Here is a 22,023-nt window from a genome sequence, read left to right on the forward strand (position 1 = left end):
GCACACGAGTATATATAAAATAGATAAACAACAAGGATTTACTGTATAGCACAGGGAACTATATTCAATATCTTGTAAGAAAATATAATGGAAAAGAATCAAGGGAAAAAAGAATATATATATACATATATGTATGTATAACTGAATCGCTTTGCTGTACACCTGAAACTAACACAATATTATAAATCAACTACACTTACATTTAAAATAAAGTATATATATATATATATGTATATGGTAGTGGCCCCTAGGCTCAAAAGAGCTTTCCTGGCTGCACATGTCCAGATCCCAGAATCCTGGGGTACATACCTTACCTCTTCCTTCCTCTTAAGTCCTTCATCCAATTAGTCCTCTTGATGCTACAGCTTTAACCTATCTCAGATGTGTACCACCCTCACTATTCCTGGCACAGTTCTAAGCACTTTAAATCTAGTAACTAATTTATCCTCATAAAACACTAAAGTAGGTATCGTTATTATTCTCATTCTACCGATGAGGAAACTGGTGCACGTAGTGGTGAAGTAATTTGTCCAAAGTCACATGCTTCTAAGTGGCAGAGCAGGAACCTGAGCCAGGTGGTCTGGCTCCTGAGCCTGGGCTCTTGACCACTGCGTTACGTCAGCTCTCACTCACTTTGTTCTCGGTGCCTGCCTATCTCAGACATTAGTCATTAAGTCCCTTGAGGGCAAAGATCATCTTTTTATCCTTATCCCCGAGCCCTAAGAACAATGTCTGGCACACAATACTTGCTCAATAAGTGTCTGCTGTATAAACGGGTCGGTAACTGGGAAGGAGGGAAGCTGAAGAAAGGCCATCCTGTTTAAACCTAAACTCTCAGAGCTCAAATTGGTCATGAATTCTTTCCTCTGCTTTTATCCAAGATATTAAATGGCCACAAAAACAGGTCATTGATCCCACTGAGTCCACTTCTGATGAACTTTGAGGAAGCAGCCCTCCCGGGGGCAACAGCAGAACCCAAGGACTGGATGCAGAGCTCCCGGGGCACCCCGCCTGAGGTCCAACTTCAGTCTCCCAGGACTGCACTTCTGGGTCTGGGCTTAGAATCAATAGGCTCCCCACAAAAACTGGAAATCCTACTCGCAGGTTCTATGCTGATGTGCTGAGTTGGAATTAAATGGCGAGGACTTCCCAGAATGTCCCAGTGAATCAGCTGCTCAGTTTGGGACGAATCCAGAACATGTGCCCGTGAAGGGTAGCACGTTGCAAATTGAGATCTAACATGAGCCATCTGGTCTGGAGAAACGGCCAACTGGAGGGATGGGGGCCTGGAAACCTCCCAGAGAGCAAACTTATCTGGGGGAAATGATGAGTCAGCTCTGCCCAGAAACAAAAGGCTCCCATAAAGCCCTTTGCAATAGGCCCCACAGCATCTCTTCTTGGAGGCGTCAGAGTTGGGCAACTCCATCTAAAGGGTACCTTTGGATTCAAGGTTCTAAGATGCCTGGTCCCGGGCTCAGCATGGACCTGGGTACCATAAACCTGCATTGCCGTGTTGGGGACAGCATGCGGTGCAGAGAATCATTTCACAGCCAGACAGATGTGCCAGGCAAGACGTGACGGGAAGTACTGGACTGGTCGGGGACCAGCATTTTCCCCTAAAATCAAGACAGCTCAGCCTTGATCCTGGAGGACAACTTTCTTCTGTGTCTTCTCCCAGCCATAGTCACTGTTGCCTGTAAAAAAAAGTAAAAAGCAAACCAATTACCAGGTCTAATTATCTCCCTTCTTTCTCCTCTTGGCAGCAGCTGCCAAGATTCTTGCCAAAACTCTGCTTCACCAACACCCTGATCCAAAAAGCCCCAAGTTAGCGAGAGAAGGTTTTGCCAGCGCAGAGCAGCTGTAAGGCTTCCCAACACCAAGACAGGGTGCAGGAGTTCAGCGCAGGAGCTTCAAAGCAACTCTCTCCCAGGAGACCCCTTGGCCTCCACATGTGGACAGAAAAGAAGTAGTGGCGCCGGCCACCTGGAACTGCACCAGAAAATGAGGCAGTGGCCACCAGCAGCCACTTGCCCTGACTGCCCACCCACCCCGGGAAGTGAGGAAGCTGTTTAAAGGCTCATTTGTGCTGGTAGTGGGAGCTGCCAGGTAAGGCTGAGCTCCACGGCCATTTCTGTCCAGGCTTGCTTAGAGCTGAGCCCGAGCCCCCCAGCTGAGCTTAGCTGGGAGGTGGGCCAAGGGCTCTCAAGGGGACACTGGGAAGCCCTCCAGGCACCATGCCAGTGCCTGCGCACACCTCCTTGCACTTCCGAAGTAGCTGTCCTGTCTCTGCCCAGCCTGAGACCTGTTAGTCTCCTCTTGCTTGGAGCCAGAGGTAGCTCACTCCTGAAGGATGCCCCGAGCTTCGAGCCTCTCTTTGACTCTTGCCATAGTGAGCCAGCCTCTAAAACCCCAGTCGCCTCGGGGGCCTGGCCTTGTGGGAGCCACCAGGAGGCCATCTACTCAGCCTCCAACATTGCAGCCTCAGGGGAAGAAGGACCAGGTGCAGTTCACGAAACCTGAGAAGAAGCTGGAGTGACTTTGGGCTGGTGCTTTGAGAACAGGCAGGTATTGTGTGGTTGGGTACAGAGCGGGTATAGAATACCCATCAGTTCACATACAAACACCATCCCAGCCTTGAGCGGGGAGGGAGCAAGGGCCTTCCAGGAGCCTGGGTGATCTCCAACAAGAATGGAAGAAGGAAGGCTGTGTCCATGAGGAGGGTGGTGACCCACACCCAGAAGAAAGCAGGCCCAGACGCCAAGACGGACATGCTTCCCAGCCCTCACCCCAACGCACGCAACAATTCCATAGATCTCAGAGCATATGCCTGAGACACCTCCGCGGATACGGAAATTCCATCCGTCAGTGATCAAAGAATGTTTTCCTAAAATCCTTTGGTGGGGATTAGTTTCTCCACATGTCATCATGCTGGCCATCAGCAAATAATTACTGTCTGTGTGGTCAAAGGTCAGTGCGGGCCCTCCCAGCCCCTGCATCCTGAAGACAGACTGTAAAGGGCAGCAAAGCTTAGCTAGATCTTGAGCAACCAGACACAGCTGGCTTGCAACTGGTCAAACACAGGAGACACAGAACACCTCATCTCTGTGCTGAAGTCAAAGCTTTGCATGTCTTACCATTTTTCTCTTTCACAGTGGCTGGAAGGCTGGGAAAGGTGAGAAGGGAATAACAGCAGGAGAGAAATGGGGTGAGAGCACAATGGCGTGTGGAGAGAGTGATAATAGAGTGAGAGGTAGTGGGCCTCCGGGAGGGAGCTGTGGGAGGGCGGCTCCCAGGTCTGAGTGGGGAAGGAGACAGGCAGACACCCAATCAGTCATTGTTTCCCCTGGGGCTGGGCTTATCTTCTCCATCTGTCCTCCCACAGTCAGCCGGGGCTCCGGACTTGGTAGGTTTCCCTTTCTCCCTTTACTTACTGTGATGAAGGGTATAGTTATCAATGTCCTGGTTCCTGCTCCCAGGCGGCCACACGAAGATCCCAGGTCAGTCCCTCACCCTGTGGCCTCTAAGAAAGATAAAATCCAGGCAGAGGGGGTGGGAGGACCTTCCTCACCGTCTCTCCAGTCATCAGTGGCCACTCCAATGCCCTCTTTCGCAACTGGTCATCTCTGCCACTAAGGTCGCCGTGTTCTGAGTACCCCAGCCTCCCCCTGGAGAAGGGCTGCACCCGCTCCTTAAAAGTTTGTCTCTGTGCCTTCGCTTACACCTTCTCTGTATCCTAAAGCCTGCCCGTTCCATCTGTCATAATCTGACCTTTATTTCTTAAATCCAGCTCCTCTGTGCAGCTTTTCCTGATTCCCATTCCCAATTAACCTGTCCCTTCTCTGCTCAGAGTTTTGTGACTTGAATGTAAACACTGCTTATGAAAGCCAGTAGTGCTTACAGCTGTAGCCTTCTTCATGCTGTGTCCATCCCCCCTCACAAAACTCCAGCGAGTACCAGGTAGACACTTAGGACGTGTTGATTGACTTGTTAGACTTGAGGACATGACAGCTGTGATCAATCAAGAGTCCACAGTCACCATTTCCCAGGCCACCCGGACAGTTTCCACAGCAGAGCCCGCTGCTGAGTGGAGATGTCCTCCGAGTTATTGATTTATTTATTTATGCAGTTATTAGTGCTAATTTTATTGTTAGTATTATTGATATTCTTTTCTTGTCATTTCGCAGAGCATCCTTGATCAAGTATTCTGCATTCTTTGCCAACTGCACCTCCCTTCCCTCTGCCAAACTGACTCGTTTTCCTCCTCCTTAAGAAGGCACATAGGGAGGGTGGGAGGGAGGGAGACGCAAGAGGCAAGAGATATGGGAACATATGTATATGTATAACTGAATCACTTTGTTATAAAGCAGAAACTAACACACCATTGTAAAGCAATGATACTCCAATAAAAATATTTTAAAAAGGCACAATTCTCTATCTTAGGAACAAAACAAAACAAAACAAAACTTTGATCACCTAACTGTCTTGGATTTATTTTATTGCAAAACTTCTTAAGTAATATGTATGTTAGTGTCCTGAGATTTGTTTTCCACTTCATAATTTTACTGAGTTTATATACTTAAGACTATTCTCTGATTTTCTTATTATCTTTCAAATCCAAAGGGATTTTCTTTTTTTCTTATTAGTTATCCATTTTATACATATTAGTGTATATATGTCAATTTATTATTATTATTTATTTATTTACATCTTTATTGGAGTATAATTGCTTTATAATGGTGTGTTAGTTTCTGCTTTATAACAAAGTGAATCAGTTATACATATACATATATTCCCATATCTCTTCCCTCAATTTATTATTAATTATATGTTGATTTATTAATTAACGCAAACACTGTTCATCCAAATGCTCTAGGGCACAGTCTAAAAAGAAATCCAGAACATTTTAAAAACACGATAAAAATAACATTTACCAGCCTAGGAATAACTGAAGTTCTATTTCTAGACCTTTTTTGTTCCAGCAGTGATCCCCTCCCTCCCCAACCGCAGCCCCCATAACCCCCTACCAGTTGGTTGTCCCCTTTTCCCACCTTCCCCACCGTGCTTCTTTGGTGATGAACAGAATTCCTGCCAGTGATTGCTAATTGGGTTAATGGAGTGACTGCGTAATTGTCCTCTCCCTGCAGCCCAGCCCACCACACTGGCTGCCCTCTGACTACCTGCGTCTCATCTGTTCCAGGATCACTAATTTGCAACAATGACTTCCATTGTCGTCCACAGCTGGGACTTTGGGGTTTTAAGTGAATCTCCCTAAGGCCGAGAACAGAAGATGCTGCTATTTTGGTTTGTCTCATCTACAATGGGGCCATTCTCTGGGGTTTCTGGGCAGTGTGGGGCTGCCCGGGTGAAGGGGAAATCTGAGCAGTGATGGGACCCAGGCCAGAGCGCAGTGTGCTGAGAAGGGAGGGGAGCAGGCGGGGGTAAAATTCTGACCTTTTTTCCCCAGCGACTTGGGTTTGCATTTCATTTTAATCAGTTTCAGAGGAAACTGACAAGGCAGGAGCCTCGGAATCTCAGTGCCCCCTGCCATTGGCCTCCCGTCTCCAGAGCACAGCGGCCAGGGTTGGGCAGCATCTGACCTGGCCTGACCCACCTTCCCCCAGAGGAGGCAATACTGAGGGTGGCCTTTCTGATCCCCAAGGCTCAATGGGAGCCTGTTCTCTCTCAACACCCTTGGACAAAACAAGGCTTTTCCCCCCTTGTTTTTTGAGGTGTTTTCATTCTGCTTGAAATCTGTTTCACCTTCAAGGGAGAATTACCTGCCCAAAGTATGGCAATGTTAGCATCCTTGGCATGGGGTTCAACTGGGGCAGCGAGAGACAGCCTCCATGAACTCTGCCACATGCCTGGGGGACGGCTTTGTTGGTGAGGGTGGCATGAGGGTGCTAGCGCAACCTTTGGTCTCTAAACCCCTCTGAGCATGGCTCTGGGATGGGGCTTTGTTTCTTAGGGTGACTTCTATCTCGGCCTGTGTCCCTCCCTCCATCCCTCCCTTTCCTACCCCGAGCCCGCAGCCTCAAGGTGATCCTTACTGTTCCTATGCAGCTCCGGGGGGGCTTCTGATCACAGAATCTGGGAGTGCTGGATGTGGGTGCTGGAGGTCAGCTCTGGGCTTCATACAGTCACACTTTTGTCTTTACCTCCTGACCACCCCTCCCCCCCAAACACCTGGGAGGGCAGGGGATGCTTAGACCTGCTTGAATCCCCATCAGTATTTTTTTCTGCCTCCAGTTTTGATTATTTATAAACTTGCCTTATCCCTGCAGCCTGCTCTGCTCTCATTAGCGTGTAAGCTTTTCACGCACATCTTTGTTTTCAGTGTAGAACACCTGGTAGCGTGACTGACAGGGAAGAGGTGCTCGATAAGTAATGAATGGATTAAACTGGGTTGGAAGTTGCTGGCAATTAAGTAAGAGCTGAGGCTTTCTCTGGAAAGGAAAAGTTGAGATTGAGCAAAAGGTAATTAAGCACACCAGTAACCTCCTCAGCTAAACTAGGGGTATGTGCTGCATGCGGACCATGAAAAGGCTGAAGTCAGCAGTCAGGGACCCGTCTCCGCGTGACCGTCTGCACACCACTGCCCTCCGCTGGACACTGGGCCAAAGCTGCCCCCGACCTGCAGCTGCGTCAGGATGTCCTCAGGTTTCCTTCCCTCCCCGTTCTGGATCCAACTCCTGGGCAAACCGGTTTCTCAGTTGCCTTCTCTTACCAGGTTTGTTACACTCTGACTGCTCTGCCTTGAATCCATGAGACCTGGGAAGGCACAAGAGAAACAGCGGCTTCGTTGACTCCGGTGTATCCTGGGTTCCACAAATGCTTATTGCATGAAAATCAACATAGTAACACGCAGTTCCTGGCGTGCCAGCAGCACTGTGGACTGTCATTATGATTGTTAAGTAAGAAGCCACTTAAGAACCTACTCCTATTCGTAGTCTACAACCACTATGGTGCTGACAGGTTTTAGAGGACAACGAGGAGAACAAAAAGCTCCAAGGAAAGAATTTGAAAACAATCAGTCATTTCTAACTTAAAAACAACAACAGACCTTCCTCCTTAGGGGAGAGAGAGAGGAACAGAAGAGTAAACACATGTATCGCCAAATCTTGTGGAATGGACTGCCCTCTGCTGTATGTGACACATTTTCTGTCTTTAATTGTAGGCATTTGAGAATTGGCCTTATCATCTCTGCCCCTGACCTCACTAGCTTATAAATATTTTGCCCAACACAATCACTGGCCCTTGAAAGGTCTGCGATACATAGGTATTGAATTCCCGGCAGTCAAATATAGTATACGAGTGGCTAATAATTTGCCAAATGGCAATAGTAAAATAAGTTTAAAAGGAGGCATCACACTTATGGCTTATAAATTGCTTCCATTTGCTGAAAAATTGTTTTCACCTCCCAAAATTAAACTCCGGGGTTAGCCCCGGGGTCTGACAGGCTTTTGGATATATGAATCTGAAGCTCAGGGAGGAAGCCTGGACTGAGCAGCATGGAGGTGGAAGTGGAAACCCAAAGAACGACAGAAAGAACTACAGAGAGTGCAAAGTCTGGTATCTTGGGGCCCAGTGCTCAAGTGCTGAAGGGCCAAAAGAGCACAGGAGGCTAAGACAGAGCCAGAGTGGGAAAAGCCAGAAAGGTCGAAGGAGGAGCAAAGAAGGATGGAGTCAAAAAAGCCAAGCAGCTGGGAAATTGTAAGGATTACGGGGTGGTCCATGGCCTCAGATGCCGCTGAATAATCTGGTCAAGAAAAGAGTGAGAGCTGTCTGCTGGATTGGGAAATACGAAGGTCACTAGTGACCCTGAGAGCAGTTGGTGACCTCGTGAAAGCAACTTCAGTTGAGGGGCGTGGTGGGGACAGAGTGGAAGACACTGTAGTGGGAATGGAATCGAATGGGAGGCAAGGACAAGAAAACAATCACAGGAGGCAACCAATGCAGGCGAAAGAACAAAGGCTTTTGGTTTTGACCTTGCACCCAGGCTAGTGAGGTCAGGGGCAGAGATGATAAGGCCAATTCTCAAATGCCTACAATTAAAGACAGAAGATGTGTCACATACAGCAGAGGGCTCCACCCATCCAGCTTCCCTACTGCCACTAGTGACATGTTCTAAAAATCAAAATTAATCATACCACTTCCTGTTGTTATTAACATCTGCTAGCTTGCCAGTTGCTGAACAATGGAGAGCAAAAGTCCAGTGCCAATCTGTTTCGTATAATTTATTTCTCAGACTTGGTTTCTTCATCACTCGTAAAGGAGGGTCACACAGGTCCATAATCCCTTATCCAAAATCCTTGCAGACACCTATCTTTCGGAATTCACAGCTTGCTGGATTCTAGAAAGGTAATATGGCACACATGCCATATATTACATAATACCTCCAGCAGAGACTAGGCTCCACCCTATAATCAAATACACCAACTTGGACAAATAAAGACTACAAATAGCCTTATGAGAGGTCAGATCAAGTTTTCCACCAAGATATCAAGATACTTCTGTTTTTCAGAGCTTTTCAGGTTTTCAGAATTATGATAAGGGCTCGTGGACCACCCTCACAGGGTTGTTTTAGTGCTCAAATGAGATACGTGTGTGAAGATGAAGCCAAAAGGATAACCACAAAGGGTGCAGAGGCCCTGCTCTTCCTGACTCTGGGAATGAAAGGAATTTTTCTTTTGTGACGTGCAAGTGTGAGCAGTTTATAAAGGACACTCTTTGATAGCCCTTTGGAAGCTATTTCTCCACAGCTGGAAAGAATAACCTACTTTAAAGAATGCACCCAAGTGTGGCTGGGAACATTTGAATGAAGAAGGGCCTCCTTCTTCCTCCCTTCTTCCTCATCTTGATTTCTCTCTCTCTTTAGGGTCTGGGCTGGGCTAAGCTCGGGGGATACGGGAACTCATCATGGGAAACCTCACAATGGAAATCACTTCTTTATTGTCACCCTGCCTTCTAAGCTGTGATCTCGATGAGGCAGGGACGAGGTCTTTCTTATTCACTGCCGGGTCTCCAGTGCCTAGCACAGCTCCTGGTGCTTGATATGCCCAGGATGGGCACTTGATATATGTTTTGCTGAATTGAATCGATCTCTTATGTTCCTTATTGTGATGAATGCAAAGTTGGCATTGTCTTCACTCCCATTGTTTTCACCTTCAGGCAAAAACCCCTCCTCCCGGAGGGTCATTATTTCTGACTCTGCCCTCTCTGCCTCGTCCTTTATGGCTCCCCCAACCCCGTTCGCATTAACTGAGGATTTGGGCCGCTGGCTCACAGCCTTCTCCTACATCCTATCCCCTTTCTTACTCATATGTGACTTTGATCCTCGTATGGACAACCCGGGAACCATTCTCCTCCAAAATGTTAAACCCCAATATCTCATCTGACCATAACTTCAGTTTCTCTTTCCTATTATATTACCTTCAGATTTCCTAGAGACCTGGTCCCTTAAATTCTCTCTTTTGACCCAATTAATTATCCCGTGATTTATCACTTCAACTGCTCTCTTGCCTGTACCTTCAACATTTTTGTCCCCTTGTCCTTCTGCCTTGCATACCCTGCAAATCCCTACTATCTGCCTTTTCCATTCTAAGACCCAAGCTTCTGGATGGTGCTGGAGACCATCCAGATTGGGACAGATGTGCCGATTGGAGCAATTCCCAGGGTATGATCTACAGTTTCAGCTGGGCCTTCAACTCTGTTTGACATACTTTTTTTTAAGCTTCTGGTCTGCTTCCTTGCTCATTTCGCACAATGGCTTTTCTAAATCTTCTCAAGGCTCCAAACCCACTCTTGCCCACCTATCTTAGAAGATGGCCTTGCCTCTTAGGTGGCAAAGAAAGTTTACCTTCTTGTCCTCGTATCTACATATTCACCTATAACCTTACCCATCTTACCCTCCTTCCCCAGCACCTCAAAGGCAAGGGTGAATCTTCTCTTTTCATACATCTGTGCCTTTAGTCCTCCCCTTCATGTTTCCCCTGAAATCTTGCTTTCCTCTTTCTCTTGTATTTTTTAATCTTTCCATCTCTTACAATTCCTTCTCTGAAAGTTATAAAGAGGCACAAAATCTTTCCATCTTAAACAATAACACTTTCTTTACCGGTGGCTTTGGGCCATCTTCTTACCTCCTCTTCTTTTTTAAATTTTTATTTATTTAACATCTTTATTGGAGTATAATTGCGTTACATGTTGTGTTAGTTTCCGCTGTATAACAAAATGAATCAGCTATACGTATACATATATCCCCATATCTCTTCCCTCTTGCGTCTCCCTCCCACCCTCCCTATCCCACCCCTCTAGGTGGTCACAAAGCACCTAGCTGATCTCCCTGCGCTATGAGGCTGCTTCTCACTAGCTATCTATTTTACATTTGGTAGTACATATATGTCCATGCCACTCTCTCACTTCGTCCCAGCTTACCCTTCCCCCTCCCCGTGTCCTCAAGTCCATTCTCTACGTCTGCATCTTTATCCCTGTCCTGCCCCTAGGTTCGTCAGAACCATTGTTTTTTTTTCTTTAGATTCCATATATATGCGTTAGCATACAGTATTTGTTTTTCTCTTTCTGACTTACTTCACTCTGTATGACAGACTCTAGGTCCATCCACCTCACTACAAATAACTCAATTTCATATCTTTTTATTTACTTCCACTTCTGTTTGTGGTTAAGCTCTTATAAAGGAGAGTATAAAGCAACTGCCTTCACTTTTCTACCTCTTCAGCCTCTTTCAGTCAGTTCTACTCGAACCGCAGTCTGACTAAGGGTTCTCTGGTTGAGGGTCGCCAATGGCCTCCCAACGACTACAATCAGTGGACTCATTTTGTTCTCTTTGTACTTGCTCCCTACCCGCCATCTGACACCACTGACTGCTCCCTCCTCAAAACCTTCTCCCCGCCACTTCCCAGACACTCCTGGTCTCCTTTTATCCCTCTGATAATTTCTGCTTCGCCTCCTTTGTGAGCTCTACTCGCTCTCTCTAACCCTTTGTACATGTGGCTGTTTCACAGGCTTTGTCCTTAGTCTTCTCTTCTTATGCTGTGTCCTCTCCCCAGGAAGGCTCAACTAAGACCTATCTGCTGATGACTCCTATTTCATACCGCTCCTGGAGTTACCGATGGAGATACCCAGCTAAGTTACCAGACATCTTCACCTGCATGTTCCAAAGATATTTCAAACTCATCAAGGTCACAGCTGAACTCGTTGTCTTCCCCAATCTCCCCCAGACCTTTTCTTCTTCCCTTTCCCCTGCATCAGTCAATGGCATCACCACCTCCACTGGCCCAGGAATCATTCTACTTTTTCCTCTCCTGCATACCCCACATCATTCACTGAGGAAATCTCAAAACTGTTTCCTCCTCTCCATTCCTAAGCTAGTGCCTTAATTCAGATCCATGGCTTTTTTGTTGTTGTTGTTGGCTCTATTATATAGCCAACATATAGCCAAAATATTGGCTATATTCCTTGTGCTGTACAATATATCCTTTAAAAAATTTTTTTTGGAGTGTAGTTGTTTTACAATGTAGTCTTAGTTTCAGGTGCACAGCGAAGTGAACCAGTTGTACACATACAATATATCCACTCTTTTTTAGATTTCTTTTCCCATATAGGTCATTACACAGTACTGAGTAGAGCTCCCTGTGCTATACAGTAGGTCCTTTTTAGTTATCTACATGCCTGTATTACTGCATGAGCATCTTAAGAGGTCTCCCCATCTCCAGGTTTGCCACTTCACTTCAGTCTTTGTGTGAAGCTGGAGCCCTATAATATGCAAATCAGCTTAAAGCCCTTGCATGGGCAGGAAAACTAGAGTGGCAGAAAGCAGGTCAGTGATTGTCCGGGGTTAGGGGTGCAGGTGGTGGGATTGAATATAAAGAAGCATAAGGGAACTATTCTGGAGATAGAGATGTTCCTTATCTTGATTGTGGTATCTGGTAAATGGGCATATACCCAATGGTTTTAATATATAAATGTGTGTGTGTGTGTCAAAATGCATCAACCTGTACATTTAAAACTGGTGTGTTTCATTGTACAAAAAAATATTCTTCAATAAACTTGATTAAAGAAAAATACCCTTCTATACCACTCCATTTTCTGGAGAACAAAGTTCAAATGTCTTCTCCTGGCTTAAGTGATGACATGATTTCTTCCCTTGATTCTTTTCTTCCCCCATCCCCCAAATACCTATCACATTAAATACACTACAGATCTAAAGTGGGCCTAGATATCCTGCCCCGCCTTGCCCACCTGTTGGACATCCACCATGTTTATCTAGATTCGGCTTGTGCCATCACTATAGCATCCCCCCACCCACACGTGATCACTCTTCCTTTGTGTTCTACTAACCCGACATAAATATCCATCACATAAAGTTTTCGGTTGCATTCTTGTGTTTATGTCTCCTCTCTCTTTTACTAAGCTGTAGGTGTGACAGCTGGACCCTAATGTCTCCATTCTTGTAGCTCCAGCGCTTATCACTAAGCCGCTCAATGTTTGCTGAAGAAACTTAGGCTTTACCATTGGAGTCCAGCCCAAAGAACAGCGGGACAGATTCTCCTCCAGTCCTATAGGGGGCGCTGTGGCAACCTCCATCGTTTCCTCGCTCTCCACTTCTCTGGACCAGCTCCCAGACCCACACGTTCGGGGCTCCACCTCCTACTTGGCAACATCCCTCCTTTCCATTGGGCGAGGGCGGTCCGGGCCGTCCAATGGAACGAGGCGTTGGTGCGAAGAGGCGCCACCATCGTTGAGCGGCTGGGTCTCTGCCGCAGTAGGTGGCTGCGAGAGGTAGGGAGGTCGGTGGGACGCGTCGCGCCGCCTCAGGTCCGTAGCTTTGCCTCCCTTTCCTGTTCTGCCGCGGGCCCACGATGCCGCAGTACCAGACCTGGGAGGAGTTCAGTCGCGCAGCGGAGAAGCTCTACCTCGCAGACCCTATGAAGGTAAATCACTGGAGGGGCCAGTGCCTCTGTCCCAGCCCCCGGTCAGGATAACTTCTCTGCCGTCCGCTCGGCCTCCGAAGCTTCTCCAGCATCCTAGTAGGTGCTGTGAGTGAGGAGAGACGGACCCCGCCAAGTCCGCTTGTTCCTCCCTTATTAACGGCCCGATGAAGCCCTGAAACGGGCAAGATCGGGGTCATTTCAGGGCCCTTAGGTAGCCTTCCTCCGCCCCCAATCCCCGAACATCCCTTATGGCTGTCGTTGGTTTACGTGTCTCTGAGGGCAGGGCTCCTCCCCCTGCAATTTCGGCCTTCTGTCCCTCAGCTGTTTTGGTGCCCTTGTCCCTCCCGTACTACCTCGTGTAAGATAAAACGGTTATGTTTTTCTGCGACCGCAGAGAAATTTTGGAAAGACCCCAGTTTGGAGGCATCTACAGCCATTAGCGTAGTGGTTCTTAATCTTTTGGAGGTCATTGCCTTTTTGAGAACATGAGATGCTTGCACCCTTTTCTCAGAAAAATCCACTTGTACGTAGAAGTTTGTAAACAATTTTAGAGGGCCCATGGATCCCTGTAATTCATGCATGGCCCCCACAAAAATTATAATAAGTGAGTGTCAGAGGTTAGCTTATTATTAAAAAGCAAAGAAGTCGCAAGGATGAGAATATAGCATTTGGGGTCTTGACTTTTCTTCCTCTCAGGTTTTTATTTATTTTATTGTCATCTAAATAATATTTGAAGCAGCTCCCTGTTAATTAGAAATTTTGCTAGCGGGACTTCCCCGGTGGCGCAGTGATTAAGAATCTTCCTGCCAATGAAGGGGACATGGGTTCCATCCATGGTCCGGGAAGATCCCACATGCCTAGGAGCAAGTAAGCCCCTGAGCCACAACTACTGAGCCCACGTACTGCAACTACTGAAGCCCGCGCGCCCAGAACCCTGCTTCGCAACATGAGAAGCCACTGCAATGAGAAGCCCGCACACCGCAATGAAGACCCAATGCAACCAGAAAAAAAAAAAAAATCCTGCTAGCTTTTTAGACCTAGATAAGTAACAAGAAGCTGTAAAACATTCTTAGTTTCATTCTTTGCAATACAAAGATGTAATAATAACGAGTTATGAAATGAGTTAGATATTTTTGAAATTGAGTACTTTGTTTATGACACAATTTCTGGCTCCTCCATTTGGTAGATTTTGTTTGTAGGGCCATCTGTTTCTTTAAGCAGTACACCATGAGGACAATACAGGATTTTTGTCCAGAAGTACCCACAGTGTAAACTAAAAATATTTGAAAAGATAGTAAAGAATATACAAATTCACATCAAGAGTAATCATATTTTAAGAATGTGGTCATTCTTAGGGAAAATGAAAATAAAATGGTAATTATAGAGCATTGCTGTGAACAAGGCATGTCTAGTATAGGCAAGAGAGCGAGAATCTTTGCGCTCTTTCCCCAATCAGAAAATTCCAGTGGCCTAAAAACTTGTGCCTTCTTATGATAGCCTTGCACTAGTTAAAAACTAGTGATTTTTTTGATTGGAAGGTGAGGGGATGAGTGGGGAGAGGCTGACAGTTATATTGAGTACCTTGTATGTGACAGACATTTTATATACATATTTATTTGTATAATTTATGTGAACAATTAAGACAGCCCCTTGAGGTAGATGAATAAACAATCTTAGATACACTAAATGATTTGCTTAGTCTCTAAGAAATGAAGCTAAAATGTGAACCCACGTCTCTAAACCCCATGTTCATGCTATTTCTACCGGTCCATACTGCTGGAACTAAAAAAGAAAAGAAATTTTGCCAGAACTCTTTGGGATCTGTTTTACAGAATTCTGTCTTCTCTCCCTGTTGATTACATCCATCACCTTTTACCATTCTCTGTTGCATCTGCTCTAACTGAAGATGGCAGTATTTCTGGACCACTCTCATACCACAGCTATCTAAAACACAAAAATTGAATTCTCAGTTTCCTGCTTTAAAACTGGTTCTTCATTGATTGCTGGTAGACATCCGGACTCCCAGTCTCCAGTCTGACCCTCTCTCTAGTCTTGCTGCCTTTGTCTTCCACCATTTCCGCCATACTCAGCCCTAGTCTCATGAAGCTACATAATGTATCATATCTTCAGACTGCCACTTCAGCTTTTCTCCTAATTTCTTCCCTAAAAGAAAAACAAATGCATTTCTGAAGCCATCTCCATAAAGCCTTTTTACACTTCCCCTTCTCCCAATCTAAATTACTTGTGTTCTCTTTTAACATTTTACCTGTATATGCCTTTATAGGGCTTAATTTATGTTGTTGTATGTTTTGATTATTTTGCTTGGTTGAATTCAAAGTTCCTAAGAAAGCAAGAACCTTGATTTCTTTTTCTCTTTTAGTGGCATCTGACATGGTAACTTAGGCGCTCCCTAAGTTACAAAATGGACTCTCTTGTAGTACCACAGACCTTTTAACTCTCATTTCTCCTACTCGCCAGTGAGGATTCTTTTAAGTGAGAGTTAAAACTTTACGTAGTTGTCGTGCTTAGTATATTTTTTAGTTTCAGTTTCCTTTTGTTTCTGGAGGACTGAATTTTTTTAAATACGTAAAACTGAATTTAATAGCTCAATAAATAGAATCAGGTAGTCTAAAGGTACTTAACCTAGTTGTCATTATTTATACCTACTTAAGTGCTTGGTGCGTTCCCTTTCCTCCCTCACCAAGACAAATCTCAGGGTGGTATGACTTTTTTTTTTGCAATCCCAGGAGAGCAGAGAGCATAATGGGAAAAGCTGTAGGAAAAGCTCTAATAACCCTTTTTATCTAGTTTCCAGAATTGTCTTGAGGGTCCTGTGCTACATTGTAACCATTTAAAAATTATGTTCCTGTTTTGGCTTATAGATACTTAGCACTTTTTAAAACAGCTAGCTAAAACTAAACAAGAGTTATTTATTTTGGTTAACAAGAAACTTTGCTGCAGCACACTTTTGAATCCATTATTTAAAGTAGTAAAAATAATGTTCATGGAAGTTGTAAACTCTATTGGGAGATGTCTTCTTTTATTGGAATATCGTAATACCTAAATCATTTTCTTGGCTTCCTAGCTGTAGAATACCAAACAACAAAAAGTGCTGTGTAGCATGGCACTCAGTAGAGGAGTTATTCTGGATTTAGAAAGTTGTTGATGGAGACATCATGTTGTGCCATCGTGATAAAGATGTGATTTTGCTGAGTAGCTTAGCCTGAGCCCACCTCCTGAGAGCCATGGGAAAATGGAAGGTATGAATTGCGACTGCAGTGCTCTTTCCCGGGGAACGGATTTGAACTGAACTAGCCATTTCTGCTATTTTTTTCCCCTTCTTTGCCTATCATTCATCTGTGGCTAGGTGTGTTGGTATTGTAGGGGAGAAAAAACTTTCTCCTTTACTCTCTTGGGTGTTATGACTGGGGCTCTGCAAATTAACAGGTAGAAGCATACATAGCACAGAAGTTCACAAAGAAATTGACCTGAGGAATTTGGGACCTATATGCCATCTTAACAAAGGGTGGGAAAGAGGCTGGACAAAGGAAAAGAGGTTTGGGGCTTCTGGGAGGGGGTAAGTTGTGAGAAGGTGACTAGGAAATGTATGGGAAATAAGAGTTGTTTAGTAAGGTTTGTTAGGGAACAAACTTGTTCTCTTTTCCCAGGGAGAGGGAAACACCTTTACAACTGGAAACTTATGTCACCTTTACAAAGGTTAATTTATGTCCTGCTTTTGGCCAGAAAGGGCAGAGAGCTAATCACCTTCAGCTCAAAACATTCCTTATGCCCAAGTGGTATACTTTGAGGTGGCAAGCTGTGACTACCCTTCAGTATATTATTCTTACTGGCAAGAAATGCCAAACCACCTTAAGAGTCTCACAGGCTCTCTGAAGATGTGTCATGGGAATTTTCAGTACATCTCTTCAAAGTGGCTGAAAATAAAATACCTGACTATTTTAAGGCTTAAAAAAATTGCAGCAATAGAAATGAACAAAATGCTGTTTTCCCGCATTTCAATAGTAAGTTTACAGTAAAGGTGCCTTTAGATGTTTTGGCTGTTAATTCTAAAAGGATCCATTTTAGCCCACCTGAAGACTAAATTATTTATGAGAAATGTCTTCTGACTTCACTGTTTCTAAATATGTATTTTTATTTCAGGCACGTGTGGTTCTCAAATATAGGCATTCTGATGGGAGTTTGTGTATTAAAGTAACAGATGATTTAGTTGTAAGTATACATTTTTATTTGTTGCATACTTTCAGATTTGTTTGAGTTAACCATTTATTTGAAATTATTTACATAGAATTTATGCAGGTCACCCATTAGGATGCTTATTTCACATTTCATTCCCAAGTCAAGAACCTTGGTCTGGAAGCTTTTTTTTTTTAACATCTTTACTGGAGTATAATTGCTTTACAATGGTGTGTTAGTTTCTGCTTTATAACAAAGTGAATCAGTTATACATATATGTATGTTCCCATATCTCTTCCCTCTTGCATCTCCCTCCCTCCCACCCACCCCATCCCACCCCTCTAGGTGGTTACGAAGCACCGAGCTGATCTCCCTGTGCTATGCAGCTGCTTCCCACAGGCTATCTATTTTACGTTTGGTAGTGTATACATGTCCATGCCACTCCCTCACCCTATCACAGCTCACCCCTCCCCCCCCATATCCCCAAGTCCATTCTCTAGTAGGTCTGTGTCTTTATTCCCATCATACCCCTAGGTTCTTCATGACATTTTTTTTTTCTCAGATTCAATATATATATGTTAGCATATGGTATTTGTCTTTCTCTTTCTGACTTACTTCACTCTGTATGACAGACTCTAGGTCCATCCACCTCACTACAAATAACTCAATTTCGTTTCTTTTTATGGCTGAGTAATATTCCATTGTATATATGTACCACATCTTCTTTATCCATTCATCCGATGATGGACACTTAGGTTGTTTCCATCTCCTGACTATTGTAAATAGAGCTGCAATGAACATTTTGGTACATGACTCTTTTTGAATTATGGTTTTCTTAGGGTATATGCCCAGTAGTGGGATTGCTGGGTCATATGGTAGTTCTTTTTTTTTTTTTTTTTTTTTTTTTGGTAGTTCTATTTGTAGTTTTCTAAGGAACCACCATACTGTTCTCCATAGTGGCTGTACCAATTCACATTTCCACCAGCAGTGCAAGAGTGTTCCCTTTTCTCCACATCCTCTCCAGCATTTATTGTTTCTAGATTTTTTGATGATGGCCATTCTGACCGGTGTGAGATGATATCTCATTGTAGTTTTGATTTGCATTTCTCTAATGATTAATGATGTTGAGCATTCTTTCATGTGTTTGTTGGCAATCTGTATATCTTCTTTGGAGAAATGTCTATTTAGGTCTTCTGCCCATTTTTGGATTGGGTTGTTTGTTTTTTTGTTATTGAGCTGCATGAGCTGCTTGTAAATTTTAGAGATTAATGCTTTGTCAGTTGCTTCATTTGCAAAAATTTTCTCCCATTCTGAGGGTTGCTTTTGGTCTTGTTTATGGTTTCCTTTGCTGTGCAAAAGCTTTTAAGTTTCATTAGGTCCCATTTGTTTATTTTTGTTTTTATTTCCATTTCTCTAGGAGGTGGGTCAAAAAGGATCTTGCTGTGATTTATGTCAGAGTGTTCTGCCTATGTTTTCCTCTAAGAGTTTGAAAGTGTCTAGCCTTACATTTAGGTCTTTAATCCATTTTGAATTTATTTTTGTGTATGGTGTTAGGGAGTGTTCTATTCTCATACTTTTACATGTACCTGTCCAGTTTTCCCAGCACCACTTATTGAAGAGGCTGTCCTTTCTCCACTGTACATTCCTGCCTCCTTTATCAAAAATAAGGTGACCATATGTGTGTGGGTTTATCTCTGGGCTTTCTATCCTGTTCCATTGATCTATATTTCTGTTTTTGTGCCAGTAACATACTTTCTTGATTACTGTAGCTTTGTAGTATAGTCTGAAGTCAGGGAGCCTGATTCCTCCAGCTCTGTTTTTCGTTCTCAAGATTGCTTTGGCTATTCGGGGTCTTTTGTGTTTCCATACAAATTGTGATGTTTTTTGTTGTAGTTCTGTGAAAAATACCAGTGGTAGTTTGATAGAGACTGCATTGAATCTGTAGATTGCTTTGGGTAGTAGAGCCATTTTCACAATGTTGATTCTTCCAGTCCAAGAACATGGTATATCTCTCCATCTGTTGGTATCATCTTTAATTTCTTTCATCAGTGTCTTATAATTTTCTGCATACAGGTCTTTTGTCTCCTTAGGTAGGTTTAGTCCTAGATATTTTATTCTTTTTGTTGCAATGGTAAATGGGAGTGTTTTTTTGATTTCACTTTCAGATTTTTCATCATTAGTGTATAGGAATGCCAGAGATTTCTGTGCATTAATTTTGTATCCTGCTACTTTACTAAATTCATTGATTAGCTCTAGTAGTTTTCTGGTAGCATCTTTAGGATTATCTTGTATAGTGTCATGTCATCTTCAAACAGTGACAGCTTTACTTCTTCTTTTCCGATTTGGATTCCTTTTATTTCCTTTTCTTCTCTGATTGCTGTGGCTAAAACTTCCAAAACTATGTTAAATAAGAGTGGTGAGAGTGGGCAACCTTGTCTTGTTTCTGATCTTAGTGGAAATGCTTTCAGTTTTTCACCATTGAGGACGATGTTAGCTGTGGGTTTGTCATATATGGCCTTTATTATGTTGAGGAAAGTTCCCTCTGTGCCTACTTTCTGTAGGATTTTTATCATAAATGGGTGCTGGATTTCGTCAAAAGCTTTCTCTGCATCTACTGAGATGATCATATGGTTTTTCTCCTTCAGTTTCTTAATATGGTGTATCACGTTGATTTGTGTATACTAAAGAATCCTTGCATTGCTGGAATAAACCCCACTTGATCATGGTGTATGATCCTTTTAATGTGCTGTTGGATTCTGTTTGCTAGTATTTTGTTGAGGATTTTTGCATCTATGTTCATCAGTGATATTGGCCTGTAGTTTTCTTTCTTTGTGACATCCTTGTCTGGTTTTGGTATCAGGGTGATGGTGGCCTCGTAGAATGAGTTTGGGAGTGTTCCCCCCTCTGCTATATTTTGGAAGAGTTTGAGAAGGTTAGGTGTTAGCTCTTCTCTAAATGTTTGATAGAATTCGCCTGTGAAGCCATCTGGTCCTGGGCTTTTGTTTGTTGGAAGATTTTTAATCACAGTTTCAATTTCAGTGCTTGTGATTGGTCTGTTCATATTTTCTATTTCTTCCTGATTCAGTCTTGGCAGGTTGTGCATTTCTAAGAATTTGTCCATTTCTTCCAGGTTGTCCATTTTATCATCATAGAGTTGCTTGTAGTAATCTCTCGTGATCCTTTGTATGTCTGCAGTGTCAGTTATTACTTCTCCTTTTTCATTTCTAATTCTATTGATTTGAGTCTTCTTCCTTTTTTTCCTTGATGAGTCTGGCTAATGGTTTATCAATTTTATTTGTCTTCTCAAAGAACCAGCTTTTAGTTTTATTGATCTTTGCTATCATTTCCTTCATTTCTTTTTCATTTATTTCTGATCTGATCTTTATGATTTCTTTCCTTCTGCTAACTTTGGGGTTTTTTTATTCTTCTTTCTCTAATTGCTTTAGGTGCAAGGTTAGGTTGTTTATTCAAGATGTTTTCTGTTTCTTAAGGTAGGATTGTATTGCTATAAACTTCCTTCTTAGAAGTGCTTTTGCTGCATCCCATAGGTTTTGGGTCATCGTGTCTCCATTGTCATTTGTTTCTAGGTATTTTTTGATTTCCTCTTTGATTTCTTCAGTGATCACTTCATTATTAAGTAGTGTATTGTTTAGCTTCCATGTGTTTGTATTTTTTACAGATCTTTTCCTGTAATTGATATCTAGTCTCATAGCGTTGTGATCGGAAAAGATACTTGATACAATTTCAATTTTCTTAAATTTACCAAGGCTTGATTTGTGACCCAAGATATGATCTATCCTGGAGAATGTTCCATGAGCACTTGAGAAAAATGTGTATTCTGTTGTTTTTGGATGGAATGTCCTATAAATATCAATTAAGTCCATCTTGTTTAATGTATCATTTAAAGCTTGTGTTTCCTTATTTATCTTCATTTTGGATGATCTGTCCATTGGTGAAAGTGGGGTGTTAAAGTCCCCTACTATGAATGTGTTACTGTCGATTTCCCCTTTTATGGCTGTTAGTATTTGCCTTATGTATTGAGGTGCTCCTATGTTGGGTGCGTAAATATTTACAACTGTTATATCTTCTTCTTGGATTGATCCCTTGATCATTATGTAGTGTCCTTCTTTTGTCTCTTCTAATAATATTTATTTTAAAGTCTATTTTGTCTGATATGAGAATTGCTACTCCAGCTTTCTTTTGGTTTCCATTTGCATGGAATATCTTTTTCCATCCCCTCACTTTCAGTCCGTATGTGTCCCTAGGTCTGAAGTGGGTCTCTTGTAGACGGCATATATATGGGTCTTGTTTTTGTATCCATTCAGCCAGTCTGTGTCTTTTGGTGGGAGCATTTAATGCATTTACATTTAAGGTAATTATTGATATGTATGTTCCTATTCCCGTTTTCTTAATTGTTTTGGGTTTGTTATTGTAGGTCTTTTCCTTCTCTTGTGTTTCTTTCCTAGAGAAGTTCCTTCCTTTAACATTTGTTGTAAAGCTGGTTTGGTGGTGCTGAACTCTCTCAGCTTTTGCTTGTCTGTAAAGGTTTTAATTTCTCCATCAAATCTGAATGAGATCCTTACTGGGTAGAGTAATCTTGGTTGTAGGTTTTTCTCCTTCTTCACTTTAAATATGTCCTGCCACTCCCTTCTGGCTTGCAGAGTTTCTGCTGAAAGATCAGCTGTTAACCTTATGGGGATTCCCTTGTGTGTTATTTGTTGTTTTTCCCTTGCTGCTTTCAATATGTCTTCTTTGTATTTAATATTTGACAGTTTGATTAATATGTGTCTTGGTGTGTTTCTCCTTGGATTTATTCTGTATGGGACTCTCTGTGCTTCCTGGACTTGATTAACTATTTCCTTTCCCATATTAGGGAAGT

At 43.2% G+C, this 22,023-nt stretch overlaps 1 protein-coding gene across 3 annotated transcripts in view; it reads left to right on the forward strand.

The window, feature by feature from the left end:
• Window positions 1–12,737: 12,737 nt before the first annotated feature.
• Window positions 12,738–22,023, forward strand: part of SRP9 (signal recognition particle 9) — a 32,064-nt gene continuing 22,778 nt past the window's right edge. For 2 of the 3 annotated variants that reach the window (XR_016392113.1, XM_089907290.1), the window contains exons 1-2: window positions 12,738–12,950; window positions 17,112–17,180. Coding sequence is in view for 2 of the 3 variants with exons in the window: in XM_089907290.1 (XP_089763416.1) it covers window positions 12,879–12,950; window positions 17,112–17,180 (141 nt within the window). In the remaining variant the exon portion in view is untranslated. The remainder of the gene's footprint in view (window positions 12,951–17,111; window positions 17,181–22,023) is intronic. The other variant, XM_022579327.2, reaches the window with a different exon arrangement.

This window comes from Delphinapterus leucas, chromosome 1 (assembly GCF_059928025.1).
Source record: "Delphinapterus leucas isolate spDelLeu-1000000601 "Yukka" chromosome 1, BTC_Dleu_Yukka2, whole genome shotgun sequence".
NCBI classification, from domain to species: domain Eukaryota; kingdom Metazoa; phylum Chordata; class Mammalia; order Artiodactyla; family Monodontidae; genus Delphinapterus; species Delphinapterus leucas.